The sequence below is a fragment of the Colletotrichum abscissum genome (assembly GCF_030869225.1).
Source record: "Colletotrichum abscissum strain IMI 504890 chromosome Unknown Scaffold_42.1, whole genome shotgun sequence".
Taxonomy (NCBI): domain Eukaryota; kingdom Fungi; phylum Ascomycota; class Sordariomycetes; order Glomerellales; family Glomerellaceae; genus Colletotrichum; species Colletotrichum abscissum.
This window is the reverse complement of record NW_026850343.1, coordinates 199,299-213,373: the sequence shown is the minus strand read 5'-3', so window position 1 is coordinate 213,373 and position 14,075 is coordinate 199,299. Positions and strand designations below refer to the sequence as shown.

The 14,075-nt window shown below is 47.5% G+C and overlaps 7 protein-coding genes across 7 annotated transcripts; 3 read left to right on the top strand and 4 right to left on the bottom strand.

The window, feature by feature from the left end:
- Window positions 1-995: 995 nt before the first annotated feature.
- Window positions 996-1,875, top strand: CABS01_13068 (uncharacterized protein; the record flags this gene model as incomplete). The annotated part of the gene is made up of 2 exons (XM_060546415.1): window positions 996-1,207; window positions 1,314-1,875. 2 exons carry the CDS (start codon window positions 996-998, stop codon window positions 1,873-1,875), a joined length of 774 nt encoding a protein of 257 aa, XP_060395313.1.
- A 92-nt stretch (window positions 1,876-1,967) lies between these two features.
- Window positions 1,968-2,249, bottom strand: CABS01_13067 (uncharacterized protein; the record flags this gene model as incomplete). The annotated part of the gene is made up of 1 exon (XM_060546414.1): window positions 1,968-2,249. The coding sequence occupies one exon, from the start codon at window positions 2,247-2,249 to the stop codon at window positions 1,968-1,970; it is 282 nt and encodes a 93-aa protein (XP_060395312.1).
- Window positions 2,250-3,561: 1,312 nt separating this feature from the next.
- Window positions 3,562-3,856, top strand: CABS01_13066 (uncharacterized protein; the record flags this gene model as incomplete). The annotated part of the gene is made up of 2 exons (XM_060546413.1): window positions 3,562-3,731; window positions 3,790-3,856. The coding sequence occupies 2 exons, from the start codon at window positions 3,562-3,564 to the stop codon at window positions 3,854-3,856; spliced, it is 237 nt and encodes a 78-aa protein (XP_060395311.1).
- Window positions 3,857-4,483: 627 nt separating this feature from the next.
- Window positions 4,484-6,939, bottom strand: CABS01_13065 (uncharacterized protein; the record flags this gene model as incomplete). Its single annotated transcript, XM_060546412.1, has 10 exons — window positions 4,484-4,621; window positions 4,689-4,905; window positions 4,955-5,043; window positions 5,105-5,762; window positions 5,822-5,882; window positions 5,932-5,958; window positions 6,049-6,139; window positions 6,210-6,360; window positions 6,437-6,675; window positions 6,775-6,939. 10 exons carry the CDS (start codon window positions 6,937-6,939, stop codon window positions 4,484-4,486), a joined length of 1,836 nt encoding a protein of 611 aa, XP_060395310.1.
- A 1,894-nt stretch (window positions 6,940-8,833) lies between these two features.
- CABS01_13064 (uncharacterized protein) lies at window positions 8,834-10,427 on the top strand (the record flags this gene model as incomplete). Its single annotated transcript, XM_060546411.1, has 5 exons — window positions 8,834-9,021; window positions 9,077-9,264; window positions 9,323-9,612; window positions 9,672-10,100; window positions 10,164-10,427. The coding sequence occupies 5 exons, from the start codon at window positions 8,834-8,836 to the stop codon at window positions 10,425-10,427; spliced, it is 1,359 nt and encodes a 452-aa protein (XP_060395309.1).
- Window positions 10,428-10,491: 64 nt separating this feature from the next.
- CABS01_13063 (serine/threonine protein kinase) lies at window positions 10,492-11,133 on the bottom strand (the record flags this gene model as incomplete). The annotated part of the gene is made up of 2 exons (XM_060546410.1): window positions 10,492-10,932; window positions 10,990-11,133. 2 exons carry the CDS (start codon window positions 11,131-11,133, stop codon window positions 10,492-10,494), a joined length of 585 nt encoding a protein of 194 aa, XP_060395308.1.
- A 755-nt stretch (window positions 11,134-11,888) lies between these two features.
- On the bottom strand, window positions 11,889-13,523 carry CABS01_13062 (serine/threonine protein kinase; the record flags this gene model as incomplete). Its single annotated transcript, XM_060546409.1, has 1 exon — window positions 11,889-13,523. One exon carries the CDS (start codon window positions 13,521-13,523, stop codon window positions 11,889-11,891), a length of 1,635 nt encoding a protein of 544 aa, XP_060395307.1.
- Window positions 13,524-14,075: the final 552 nt, after the last annotated feature.

Genomic DNA, 14,075 nt, shown 5'->3' with positions numbered 1-14,075 from the left:
AACCCAAGTTCTGGGTGTCGGTATTGGGCTGACGTTTGGTAACGTGTTAAGGATCAACTTCGCAGTTCTGAGGGCAACGATACACCTTAGATCTAGCTAACTTCATATCGCGCAACAACCTTACATATTGCCGCCGAATCAACATTCAAGTAGGGCTTGTATTGGGTCCAGGAATTTCATCGCATCTTAAATCCCAGCAGTACTTGGCTTCTTGTCTGATATGCCCACTCTCAAAATCACCTTTTGCGAGAAAGCTATCGCTGCAAGGCTTTGAGATGGTGACCCATGTAATACGGGAAAAGGACGGCGGAAAGTTAATGACTTGAACGTAGCAATAGGTGCCGAATGACTTGAGGACCACTTGAAAAACCAAGTATGGTCAAGGAAGCAAGGTGTGCGGTGATTCAAGACTCTCAGCATACATGTTGCGGCTCCTTGCGCGCATGGCAGAGCCCAAAATTCCAATCCCGAATGCGCATCATGACGGTAAGAGGGACAATGACATGAAGTCGCAGGACCACCTTGATGGATCTCACACTCAGATCCTCTGAAGATCAAAAGGCTTGGATGACGGATAGCGCCTATGGTTTTGCTACGTTAGATCGTTGCTAGTCGCAGCGATCAATTCCGCACCGTATCTAGTCTCACAATGATTGGATAGTAGGGCACGCCCAGCGGCTATTGACATCAGAGACTTATACACAGCCGAAGACTCAACTTGGCAGTCAGATTTTAGAGTAAAGCTCTTCTAGAATGAGACAACGTCGTCGATTCTGCTCAAGTAAAACTCCGAACGTAGTTAGGCCCGGGCGGGTAGTGTCAATTTGAGGTGCTGATCTTGAGATCAGCTTCGCATAATATTAGCGTCCCGGAACCCTCAAACAATTTTCATCTTTCCATTTTCAAATGATAAATCGTTTATTCCGGAAAATAACACGACTTTCCAAGCGTTTTCAACTCACTCAACCGATATCAATTCGCCAACATTAGACACAATGCCGTCCCCTCGGCTATTTGCAGCCGTCGGTGCAGCTTTGCTCGTTGCTTCCTTCGGGCTTCTTCTTGCCACTTGCATATCTGTCCCCAACACAAGTTTGTCAATCTTCACATTAGAGGCGACCAGACGTGGAGCAGGTGGGTCAATTGGACCATCTATTGTTCTTGACTTCGGGCTTTGGGGGCGGTGTCAAGCAACGGCTGCCACATGGTAAGTCACGAGCGTGACACCCCACCTTGTAATAGTTCAGTATGATAAGATTTATACGAACTATCTGAGAGAAGATCGCAGTACTCACACATCATGTTCTATCTAGGCCAAGATACCCACAGGGATGTCTTAGAGTCGGAGGCTCGGCGGGCTATGATCCAGCCGCCATTATCCGTCCCATGATCATCGGGTTTCCCTCCTCGATAGAAAGCAGAGGAATGCGCGACTTGACACTAGGATTCCCATTGCCTGCTGTTGCCGCTGCTACATCTGGACTGGGTCTTCTTTCTGCACTTGCCAGCTTTGTCAAACTCAACCGTCTCACAACCTTGGCCAGCGCGATTCTTGCGATTTTATCATTCATATTCGCCATATCGGCGCTTGGCTGCATTTTCTCACTGTTCGAGGAAATAAGAAAAGAGTTGCCGAGAAGTACAGATTTGCGGTTGGCTACGAATGTACGAAACTTGCACGATATCTCAACGAAATACGGGGCTTGTTCTTGGACTTTAGTTGCTGCTTGTGCCATGTTATTGTTGAGCGCAGCAGTTTTCATGTTTGCGTGGCTAGCTGAAGTGCGACAGACCCGACAGAAAGTCAGTGATGATAGCAGAGAAAAAGCCAGCTACTCGCCATCAGAGGGCAGATCATCGGGGGTGGGATCTTGAATGTTCGCGATATGCGAGAAAAAGGCGTCGCTGTCAGATTCGATGTCTCCTCGGCCCGTAGATCAGCTGGGCCACAGGTGCTACATATATTTCTAGATACATCCAAATCCCCCATTCTTTTCGCAGCATTTCGAAAATTGTCTTAATTCTCGAGGGTTCCGATAATTCAGGGGACATGTTGTGCCGTTCCAATGGCCCCCCGCAAGATAACAGCACTCGTAGCTAGCAACGTGATCTGCATGAACAGGATTCCATTTATTGACAATAAAAATACAATTGCAAGGAAATATGTCTTGCTCTCGTATTGGGACGTCAGTGGCCACGGACAACGTGATTCCAGCAAGGATGGCCATCATGAAGGAGATTGGCATCATCTTGACCTAAGGTAGAATTGATAAGTGCTGGCTTGTGGTAAGATTTCGAATAAATTGTACCGTACCACCGGATTGAAATGATATGATCTGCAGTGAATCCAATGGATGACAGGTGGATTTGATCGGTGATCGCAGGAAGATGTAAGAGGAGGCCACACAGGGTGGGTCGGTGATGGATGGCAAGTCTCTTAAGTGAGGTCGTTGATGGCAACTCCATGTTTAAACGTCGGAGAGGAAAGAAAGTACCGAAAATTTATAGGATAATTTTGATGCTCATAGGTAGCCAGCCAGGTTACGTCGGGGCCTGCCTTGGTGTCCATACATGTAAGCAACACAAGGTACTTCTGTTCAAATTGGGTTCAAAGCCTGTTCGGTCTTCCATACCTTTACCTTAACAATAGCATGAGAACACCGTTTCTTCTGCTTAGGCCGATTGCACGAGTCTTCAAGCGTATGTTGTTTCATTCTGTGTTCCTAGCACGCTGTTGATCGTTGCGCCTGCGCTGATGCATCCCGTTCCGATATACTTATACGACAAGGCGGTGACACCATTGCTTGAACTTTTTGGCATGTATTTCATGACTCTACCTTCTGTTCTTTTGAACTGTTAGGTAGCCGGAACTGTCCTGAGAAGCTTGGGTTCTGCACCTAACGGCCTTGCCTGGTATTTCAAGGTCCATGGCGACATGCCCAATACGAGCGGTTCTTCTAGAGTACTAAAGGCTTTATTGACAGGTTTTAGTTATTGATGGGCCGTTAGCGATGCTTTTGCAATGTTCTGAGTAAGGCCATTTAGCAACATGTATTCGTTCAACCTGAACTTATCGAGGGCACAGTTGTGCCATCGCGGGCCTTCTTGCCCTTTCGGTCAATTTAAAGAAGGCCATGATCATGTGTTTCTCAACACACCTACCGCAGAATTGCATTATTATGCAAACTATTCGATGGATTAGATCAACTCCTAGCTGGCTCAGTATTCGAAGACGGTCATTAAGAAGACGAGACAAGGATTGCCCACGTCGAAGCAGAGACTTAGGCATCTAAGATGACATCACAAATTGGGTTCGAATTAGTACAACGCATAACAAGTCGTTGCGTACTGACTAAGCTGTCTACACGTCTGGTCAGACATCAGACGTTTCATCCTCTGAGCTACCGTCAGCCATGGCCTCGGATTGTCGGAGCGACTAATATTGCGGACTACTTAAAGGCCGAGCTCCCCGGGATCAGAGCTTCGCAGCTTTGACATCAGCGCATCAGGGTTTCGTCCGACTACCATCGTTCTTCAGCACTCAAGCAGAACAAAGCAGCCATGTCAACGGTCTTTCATGTCACTGTTCACGTTGCGCCGCAGGATGTCTCGAGATTTCTGCGGGCTGCGGAGCCGACAATTGAGAAGATGAAGAAAGAATCCGAGCTGATGTATTTCGAGATGTATCAAGTTCATGACTCTCCTGGTACGATTACGTGGATTGAGAAATGGTATGCTTCGCCCAAGCTCATGAATGACGTTGGAGAGTGTTTTCTGATGTTCTTCTAGGTCAGAGCCAGTAGACTGGATAATGAAGGTTAGTTTGAATGGCTTCCCGTGTATGGCCTTTGGCTGATGGGTGTGATGAATCCGCAGCACCAAATGACGAAGGACTATTATAATGACTACTTTGACGCTACGGAACCGTTTTACATTGCACCGCGGGAGCTGAGAATTTTGAGCTCTCTTGGACCTCGTCATACGTATCAGAAGTCGTAAAACAGACTGGGCGCGCCTTGAAGCAATCTGAAAGCGGACTGGAGTTGAAGATGGATGTAAAATAGAAGAGCTGAAAATTCATAGTAAGCAACTACCTTAATTACTGCAATTGTCCGCTTCCGAGCCTTGGATTAAACGATTATCAACGTGTTGAGCGATGATGCATGTCTTGACAGGGAACGAATTTTCCATTCAATCTTACTAAACTCCTCAAATGACACGTATTTTAGAATTTTACCCTAGCTTCGCTCTTTTAAACAAATGAAAAAAGTCACTCACGCCCTTTTCAAGTCTCTATTCTGCTCTGAACTCGGGTAATAAGCGTCACCGCCGTTGCGCCCAGTTGTTTCTTAGCTTCCAATTCTTACTATTGGGGGAGGCTTCTGTAAAGAAATGTCTGCACTTCTGGCTATAACCCCGCCCCATCATATGCAGATTTAGTGTTCTATTGGCAGATATGTCGAGAGATGTCCATCACAACACTTCAAAAAGTTCTTGCCCGAAGCTGGTGTAGATTCTCAATGACTTTGATAGCCTTGTCTTCACTGGAGAGATCCGCCAGCTTCCATCTTGCGTTTCTGAATAACTTCAGTGCGACCCAGAGGAGTATGAATACGATGACCTAAGGAGTATTAGTTGGAAGCAGACGACATGATACATGTAGAGGAAGTGTGATGGTAATGCCTCACGATTAAATAGGATGATAGGAATGGGAACCAGTGGAACTTCGTCCACAAGGCAGCCCCGTTTGACACGCCTAAGATGACCATGCAGCCAGCAAGTGCAATGTAGCCTAGGAGAGGTTGGCCGTGACTGCGATATGGATAATCATCTCCTGGCCCTTTGTTCCACCGCTGAACAAGAGGTATTTTACGAGCTTCTATGGCCTTCTGATGCCTTTGGATACTGTAAAATGTAAGAAATTGAACGTCCATTGCGTTGAGACGCTGCTTACCATCGGTAAAATCGAATAAAGGCGAATGATTGACAAGCCCAGACGATGGCAACGCCAACGGATCCCATCTGAGCCAATATTTCGATGAACTAGATGAGCAGGCGAGGCGTTAGTTTTGTCGAGATGATGTCCTATTTAGATAGCACAAACCTTGCCAATTGTGGTGTCTGTGTTGAACCCGCCACCTTCCTGCAAGAATGGTACCCAGCAGAATGCCAGTGCAGAGACGACCATAGCTCGCATCGGAACTTGGCTCTTGTTAGTTTGGCCTAGCCAAGCCAAGCATCTAACTATAATCCGCTGATCGTATCCACCATCAAGGCTGCTTGTAATTCCGAACAAAGTCCTGGAAGCCACATAGAGGTTGGTGTTTGCGCAAGTGATGGCTGTAAAGACTAAAGCAGCATTGACCGCGTGATCGAGTCCATAGATGCCTGACCTTTGAGCCATCAAGACGAATGGAGACGAAGACTTTCTCTCTTTATTCTGACCTGAATCTTGATCTTTGCATGCGTTGTGAACCCAGCTCAATCTGGTTAACTCGCAGTTGTCTCGCTCAAACCCTAGAGTGACTAGTAGCCCGCTGACAACGTACGCTACCGTGACTAGCACAGTGACCCATACTGCGGTGAATTTGAGCGTGTTGGCAATGGAGTTCTGAACCTGTTCATGGTATGAGGGTCTACGCTGGAGCTTGTCTTTTTCTCGCAGGCGTTGACGACGAGGCTTGGACCAATGTGCTTCTAGGGCAGAAGCTGCGACAATCTCAACGCCGACGTAAGCAAAAGCTGCGATCGAAGTTGACATCCTGGCTAATATCAGTACAACACAATTTGAAAGTGTCAATATCGCAGTATATTGGCTTACATCAAGGCTGTACCCCAGTCTTTCGCTGCTAGTTCATCATGAGCTTGAGGTGTTTCCCAACCTATCAACGACAGTCAGTTTTGGTGCCGAATTACAGTCGACCCGCGTACCTTTCTTGGCTTCCGGTGATATCCCAGCTACTGATTGTTAGCTCAAACCCTCTTGGCCCTACGATACGAAAGGAACGTGCAGCTGTAATCCGTGTGGTCTGGGTCGGCTTTACTTACTTTTCGCATGGATGGCAATCGATATAACGATGATTGTAAACAGGAAACTTATCTTAATACCACCAGTGATGACTTCCAGCATACCGTATTTCTGGCAATAACCTGATCAGCAATTGTATTGAGAGCCTGAAGGCAGAGACTATGGGTCGATTGTACCCTACCTTGATGTCTAAAGTATTGAAGCAAACCAGCATGATAGGAACTGTCACATAAACAACGCCTACGAGAAAGCCCTTGATGTTGGCTGACCAAAAGTTGATGTATGAGGCTGAAGATGCAATCAGAGCGGCAAATCCAACAGAGTATGTGAACCTGGTGAGCAGTCAATCTTGATGTGTGAAACGTGCAGCGGATGTGATTTCGGCCATCAAAAAACGCGGATGCTTACCAGTAAGCGACACCGACAGCTATACCGAGTTCATTGTCCACAAACTCGGCGACATAGACTGACAGCGCACCCGGGATGGGCCAGATGCATAGTAGCTCAGTGATGCACTGCATGACTGCCCATGCTAGTGACCCAACGAGGAAAAAGGACAGGATTACCGCGACTGGGCCTCCGAGCTCGAGAATCTGACCTGTTCTGCCATACAATCCAGTACCGAGAGTTCCATTAATCGTGATCATCTGCTCCGACATCAGTCAGGGTTTCTTACTCAAAGATGTGCTGGAAGGGGTGTTCGAGAATCATACGAATAGTTGTATGCCGTGCAATTCTCGTCTTACGGTCTTGGCCGGCTCTGATCTCACCGTGATGTGCACGTCAACTTCTTCAGTACCTTCAACGAGAGCACTGTTTGAAGGGTCCTCCGCCGTAGGCAATGGAGAGACGCTGCCATCTGTTGGGGTTCCTCCGACTCTGGCTGAGTCTGGAGGCGAAGGGGGCCGCATGGCGCTCCGTAGCCGGATGGGTATCGACAACGGTGGCTAGCTTGGAAACAGAAAAGCTTTCGGATGGAGCGTGGTCCTGGGCTTCCTTTGCAGCGGTCAAATCAGAAATCAGATAGATGGATTACCGCATGCAACGAACTCATTCGAATAGAATGAAATCACCAGCACGTGTCAGCTCCTGAATGAAGCTTCGAGCTTGGAATCTCAAAGCAAACGTGTGTCGGCAAGGGACACTCTGGCACGTGTCCATAGATGTCAAGGACAAGAGGAAGAAATAGGGGATTGGCATGTTTGTCGCATTGCCTGCCTGGAGCCTTGGCTCATGACTACTGAAAAAGGCTGGCTGCTTGTGTTACCTGGCTTTGCCACGCGTGTTGGCACCACAGCCACAAGCCCTGCTTTGATATGCAAGACAGCAATATGCCAACGGGGTTGGATAGGCTTCTGCCCTAGGATAGGCCGCACATTGCTTTTTCCTGCACTTTTCTCATCGGATGAGCAAGGTGGCTTGCGAATGTAATTGTTTCATCAGCATCAGGCGTCTGCATCGTTCACCGAACCTGCCGCCCATTCAGGCGAACCATTCATGGTGTACGTACGTGTGCTAGGGAACGGTCTCTCAGAGAGCCCATGAACTCACATCACTTTGGTCATTCGCAATTAAACAGGTGTTATGTGAGTCAGATGGACGCGGGGTCTGGCTCCTGCAGGCAATGTGATGGCGAACGGTCCGCATTATGAATAGTGAGGTAGGTAATACATGGAAATGAGAAGCCACAGTGCGTATGGGAGACACAATCAGGCTGTCAATTAACGCCGAGAAAACAACACAATCTGTACAGTCCCTTGAACAAAAGGGGCTCCCGTTAGATTGGACCAGTTACGGAATTAAGGCGGAGCATTTGGCCAAGACCAACATGCTATCTATGCGACGTAACCGGCAGTGAGCCATCTTCCGCCGCCCGCAACACGAAGGGCAGCCACGGCAGCGTACTTTGGTGCTGCATTCAAGTGTTGGATGGGTTCCAAGGCAACCAATAACCTCAACGTCTTTGCCTCACTCCCTCCATGGACCATGCCTAGAACTTCACGTTCCTAAAGAGGCAGGTGAATATTTATCGATGCTTTCCATGCGCCTTTCACGACTTATCAAGTACCACTCAATATTAGAGGTAATGAAAACCATCGAGCTCCCTTTTGCCCGAGACTGGCGAGGCATCAGACTGTTGCAGGTATTCTCCTTGAGTCAACTATGGCGCAACTTTGGTTTGCTCCGAATCGATACATAAAAGAAGACGATCTTAGAAGACTTCTGGAAGAGCTTTTCCCCTTGCAGAATGATTATCAAATACAAGTAGGCCACCTTGGTAATGCCACTTATCGCACTCGTTCACATTTACATGTAGCATCGAGGCGACAAATGGTGCTATACAGCCTCGAGAGAACTTACTGACGTAAGCCGTTCATTCCGTTGAGATTTATCTGCACTGCTGATTGGAGCCTGATAGTCGGAGCTGAGGTACAGAATTGCCAGACCGCTGCTTATTCTGAGAAAATTCAAATGCAGTAGCTAACCTAGAATACATGTAGCAAGATCACTAGGAGACGCTAAGAGATTGTTGACGTGGATTATGGATAATGAATCCGAGTCTGTCGAAGATCTGAGGCGGAGGTACGCATGGCGGAGGTGGGCTCTCGAGGCAGATTCTCCCTACGCTCAGCCTTCCGACCGGATGCTGAAAGAGGGGTAGTAGGTAGTCAGCGTGCGGTGTCACAGGCGCATTGCCTTAATAATGTGAACAAACATATCCTCTTCCATCTTTTGATATGACTCAAAACCTTCACTTATGAATTTCCGTCTGTGACATTTCGTGACCTATTCACAGTATTCAGGATGGTACCGTTTCTGGAGTGCTACGTGGATGAGGTCGCAGAACCAGTGACACTCATAGATGTGATGAGAGCAGATTCAAATTCTGGCACAAATGATGTTGAGGTGACGCACCGGCGGTTCTCAAACGCGAAGGATATCCAGGAGTACTTCAAGAACCCGGAGAGCGACAATTTCAGAGATCGTTACATGTTTGCACAATTTATTTCCTAGCTTTCTTGCTGCCTTGATACTGATAACTCCCAGATCCATTTGCCAGGGACACTCATGGGACCCCCTTGAGATCACAGCCTCGATGCTAGAGTCCCTAACTGAAGCATGCGGACTAGGCACCCTAGTTTTGGATTTGACGACTAGTTTCTATCGGCGGGTTCGAGAGATCGAAGAGACGTTCTGCATCCCGTTGACAGAGTGTACAGATGGTTCATTGACTGGTAAGATGCTTTACTTAGAGAGAGTCTCAGAAGAAAGTTCAATCCTAACCCATCCCAGTAATATCCTACACCATGCGATATCCGGAGTTAAAACCGATACAAAATGACTGGGTGATGCGACAAAGCGGCATTTATCACAAGTTAGATGCCACGAAATCCCAGAACACATATATCCTCCTGAGCCCGTCGCCCGATTCGAAATTGAAGAAGCAGGCAGAGCATGACCTTTTCAACTGTTACCAAACCATCGAAAATAATCCATTCTGGCTGCACATAATGTTTCAAGAGCTCTGCTTGCCAAACTGGAGATCTTATAATGCGAGTCTAGAGCGCAAGTTTCTTCCAATGGTGAGTTAAGAGCCGAGGCTTCAAACTACGGAAGAGTATTGAAATTCACTCTTTGTCAGGCAGACACTGCGGCTCATACCTTCATTGACGAGCTTACCGAATCACAATACAGCCATCTCACCGACCTTGCTGACCTTGAGAATCGGTTCCTGCAGACTTCGATCATTCTCACTGCATCACAGGATGTAATCGATTGCCTCATTACCATCTGTGCTGATCTGAGAGATCTGAGCATGGCTTGCGAAAAACAAGTTCAGATATTGAAGCGTCGATTCCAGCACGGCCAGCGCGTGTGCGCCGCCAACCACAGGACGGCGACGTATCTGCATCAACGTTCCAGAACCACTGCACAACTTTTGGCAAATGCGCTATCGTTCCGCGAACAGCTAGAGTCCAGAGCTCAAAACAATAACATGCTGTCGCTCAACAGGTCGGCCGTATTTATCACAACTCTCACGTTGTTATACCTGCCGCCTTCTTTCATCGCCGTAAGTGAAAATACTGGAGGAAGTGCCAGTATTCTATGAACCTCGTTGACGTGTGGTGAACAGACCTTTTTTGGAATGAACTTCTTCGATCTAGACACGGACACAGGTCGAATTGTTGGAAGCTCAATGATATGGATCTTCGTCCTTAGCTCAGGCATTTTGACAGCGATCACATTCACAGTCTACCGCTTGCTTCTTGGCGGAAATATGGATGCTCGAGTTACCGAAACGGCCAAACGATTACATACATGGGGGAAGCATCAAATCCAGCATTTAGGTCGGAAACGAGGTCTGCTCGGGGAGAAGATGCTGCATGCCAGTGTGTGATTTGTGAGATAGTATCCGTACAACGGCTGAAGATTTGATGGTAGGATCTCATGCGAGACATGAATTAATGTGGCAACAAAATCTTATATACAGCACTCCTTTCGAGAGAAACTAGAGCTGTGACAAGCACAACTTTTCCCCCAGTTTCTTCCTTATCGAGCACTTTCAACATGGCTTCGTCCGAATCCGATAGTCCACCGAGTTCTACAATCTTATGGACAGAAGGTTGACCGTGGAAACCCGTCCGCGTAATACGCAACAGAGATATTCTATGGTCTGCAGGCTGCCGACCCAAGGCTATAAAGGTCTCATCTGTTCTGTCGACGATGATTTTGAGCAGTCTATACCTATCGATGATATTCGGCACTGAATCCTTAGCAGTATCTCCCGGCCCAGAGAAGCCAATCTCATACATTTGCTTCTCGTGAGCAATAACGACCACGCCGGACTTGTTGTGAAAGTGGGCACTTGTCGTGAACAGACTGGAGGTGTTACCACTGGGTCCCTGTCTACGTCGTCAGCGAACATCCATAATGGTATCCGTCAATCTAACACTGCTGACCTCAGGCCTGAATGTAAAGCTTCCAAATCTAGGCTGATCAACACTTCCAGCCCCAGAATGGGTTATTGAAACACTCTTGATTGATACCGTGTGACTTTGATTTCTCGGACGAATAACAATGTACCCTTCTGATGGATTCTTCATACACAAATGAAGGATTTCAGAAACGGGCCATTTGAGAGAAACCCTTTTTTCATCTGCGAGAAATGCATCTTCATTTTCGGGTTCATGTCTACGAGTATGTTACTGATAAATATGGCTTCATCGAAAACTACTAAAATATTGACTAACCTCGTCTCTGAGCTCAATAGCAATGGTTGCCTGACACGAGCTCTGAATAGAATGCTCCGACTGCTATCATTGTTGTCTTCTGTGATCCAAAAGAGCATGTTACTAGATCCAACGAGGGCGAGCTTGTGGGCCACGTTCGAAAGATTAAGGATGTTAGGGGGTTCCTCCAAACTGGCAGACGCAGCTTGGCCGCCCTGTATGCGAAAGATGAAACACTAAACAATGCAAGTCAGCTAACCTAAGCAGGATATCTCGAATCACCAAAACTACTGACATTAGATTCTCTGCTCGTCGTAGTCGCGATTAGGTAACGGCCCGATATTTCGGCAGCCTTCCAAAATCCATTGCCATCTTTAAGTTTATACCTTCCGATAGGGCTGAGAACGTTCTTTCCTACATTTTCGGTAGACGCCGATGTAAATAGAAATAGCCAGGAGTCGCTCCAATAGATGATCGAACCATCTAGAGAGATATTACAGCCTCTGAGGCTAACAGGCGTCGAGATTCCCAACATCCATTGCTCAACACCATCTTTACTCGTGGTGCTTTTAATTCTCCTTTCTCAATTAGCAATGAGACGTCTAAGATATTCGATTAGGAGCAAGAACTCACTCTGGCAGTGATATGAGCTTGTCTAGCAAGCGCTGCTTCGACTTCAGCTCCTCGGCCGATCCTTTTGGGACTGCTGTTCCCTTGTACCTCTCAACCGTCTCTGCCAAGTGTTCTGCTACCATTTTGGCATCACATCGATCCTTCTGGACAGGCTGAAGGACCCTGTTCTCCAGGAAATCAAGCATGAAGCTCACTGGCCTCTTTTCTAGAGTATTGCGGGAGTTGGCTTTGGCGATGAGCTTTCTGTGGCATTGCTTCACTGCTGGGCAAACCCTATAGCCTAGAACAATGCTCTTCTTGAAAAACTCCTCCGAATTTCCGTTTTCTTTGCGCCTCGATTCGTGGTATTGTTGGATTCCTTCTGCGCCTTCTTCTAGATACGTAAAAAGAATGCTGATGATGCATCCAAGCGACCAGACATCGCTCTTTTGATTCATACTTCTTTCAGGCGAAAGAGCCTCGCTAGGAAGGTATGTGCCCATACCAACACGGCCTTGAGTTCCGGACATCGTATCAGAATGAGTGTTTTTGTTGAACATTGTATTGAAATCAATATCCCGTTCTCCAACATTTGACGAAGTTGGGTTGTGGGGCATCTTGACTCTGGACATCCCAAAATCGCTTACTTTCCAAATCAAATCTTCTTCATGACTTCCTTGGCGCGTGTCCTTGAATATCAGAATGTTGCTGGGTTTCAAGTCCATATGATAACACACCATCTTCTGCATGTCGGGCGTCTTCATTTGCGTATGAAGAAAATGTAGCCCGTCGGCGAGACCCCATGCAGATTTGAGGCTTCGTATTCTGGCATCGGCGCCCAGTTTCGGCCCGGGATCCCTGACCATCAAATAGTTCTCCAGGCTGTCGATTGCAAGCTCCATAAAAAGACTGAATCTCAATGGGTTAGTCCCAATCTCGAGAGTGCCAATACTCTCCAGAATGTTGTCGTGCTTTGATGTACTTCGAAGAATTTTCCTCATAGTCTCAGCCTCCTCCCTAAAGTTGATGGCAGACTTGACCTTGTAGTCTTTGCGTGCCAACGCTTCTGGTTCGGGATTTGCGTATCCCTTGACCACGAAATGGCCTTTTGCGACCACGACCTTGTAAACATCTCCGTAGGACCCAGATCCCAAGTGCTTCTCCTCAAGCCATGGAAGCCGGCAAGTGTCTAGACTCTTCACAACAGTTCCAATCTCTTTAGGTCCACTGCGAATGACGACTGTAGCGAAACATGCTTGGTTCTTGTAGAATAAGTCCACGGTTGTATCATCGGAGCCAAAAACTTCCTCGAGGAAAGCCCGATCTGCTGGTAGAAGGCTTCGCCGAGAAGTGTGGGTGGTGGCGCTGCTCGGACTCATGTAGTCTGTCCAGGTAGTTCCACAAACAAGCTTCTTAGTAAAAGATTGCGCCGCTTCCACAGGGCACATCGCGAACAACAGCACTGCAAGGAAGTCGTGGAGGTGTCTGTGTTGCACCAGCTTGGAAAATTCATGCTTGTCGATCCCAAACTTTGACTTCTCCGTACAGCTAGTGATAAGAGTCTCGAAAAGGTCTTCCAGATTTCTTGGGGTGAGCACCTCTTTCGCGGTATCTGTGGTAGCAAATTGTTTGTTGTTGCTGTCGCCTTTCATTAACTTATCGCGTAGTTGTTTGTAGATGTCGCGGCGAAACGCATCGTAACTCGCCGTTTCTAATCACTTTAGAGAAACCAGGTTCAGAAACGTCAAAGGATGAGATGCGGTATGGAGGCCGTGCGATGGGACGCGCATGGCGACAACGAGGTTGACATGACAAATTGATGAGAGATGATTGCAAGAGGGGAGCTGACGAGGCTCCGGGGATGAAGGACGTTGGAAGAACGAGGTAAGGGAGGTACGCAGGTCAGCAAGAGGCAGCCAAGCTAAACACTCGCACCATCGCGTGACGGCTGGTTGGCAGGTGACAGCCATCCATCATGTCCTACCACCTGTTCATAACACACATGCAGCTTACTGCACGGCACAATCAGTGGCACAGATAGGCAAACGTTGACAACCTGGTGCTCTCAGAAGAGACCGCTTGCCTGAAATGGATTGTCTGATAAGGGGGCGATGCGAAACGCCACTCGTTTATGATTCGTCAAATTCCGAGACAGAAGTGCTGTGTATGATGCAAGCTGAGTTACTGAGCCAATTAACTGTCGA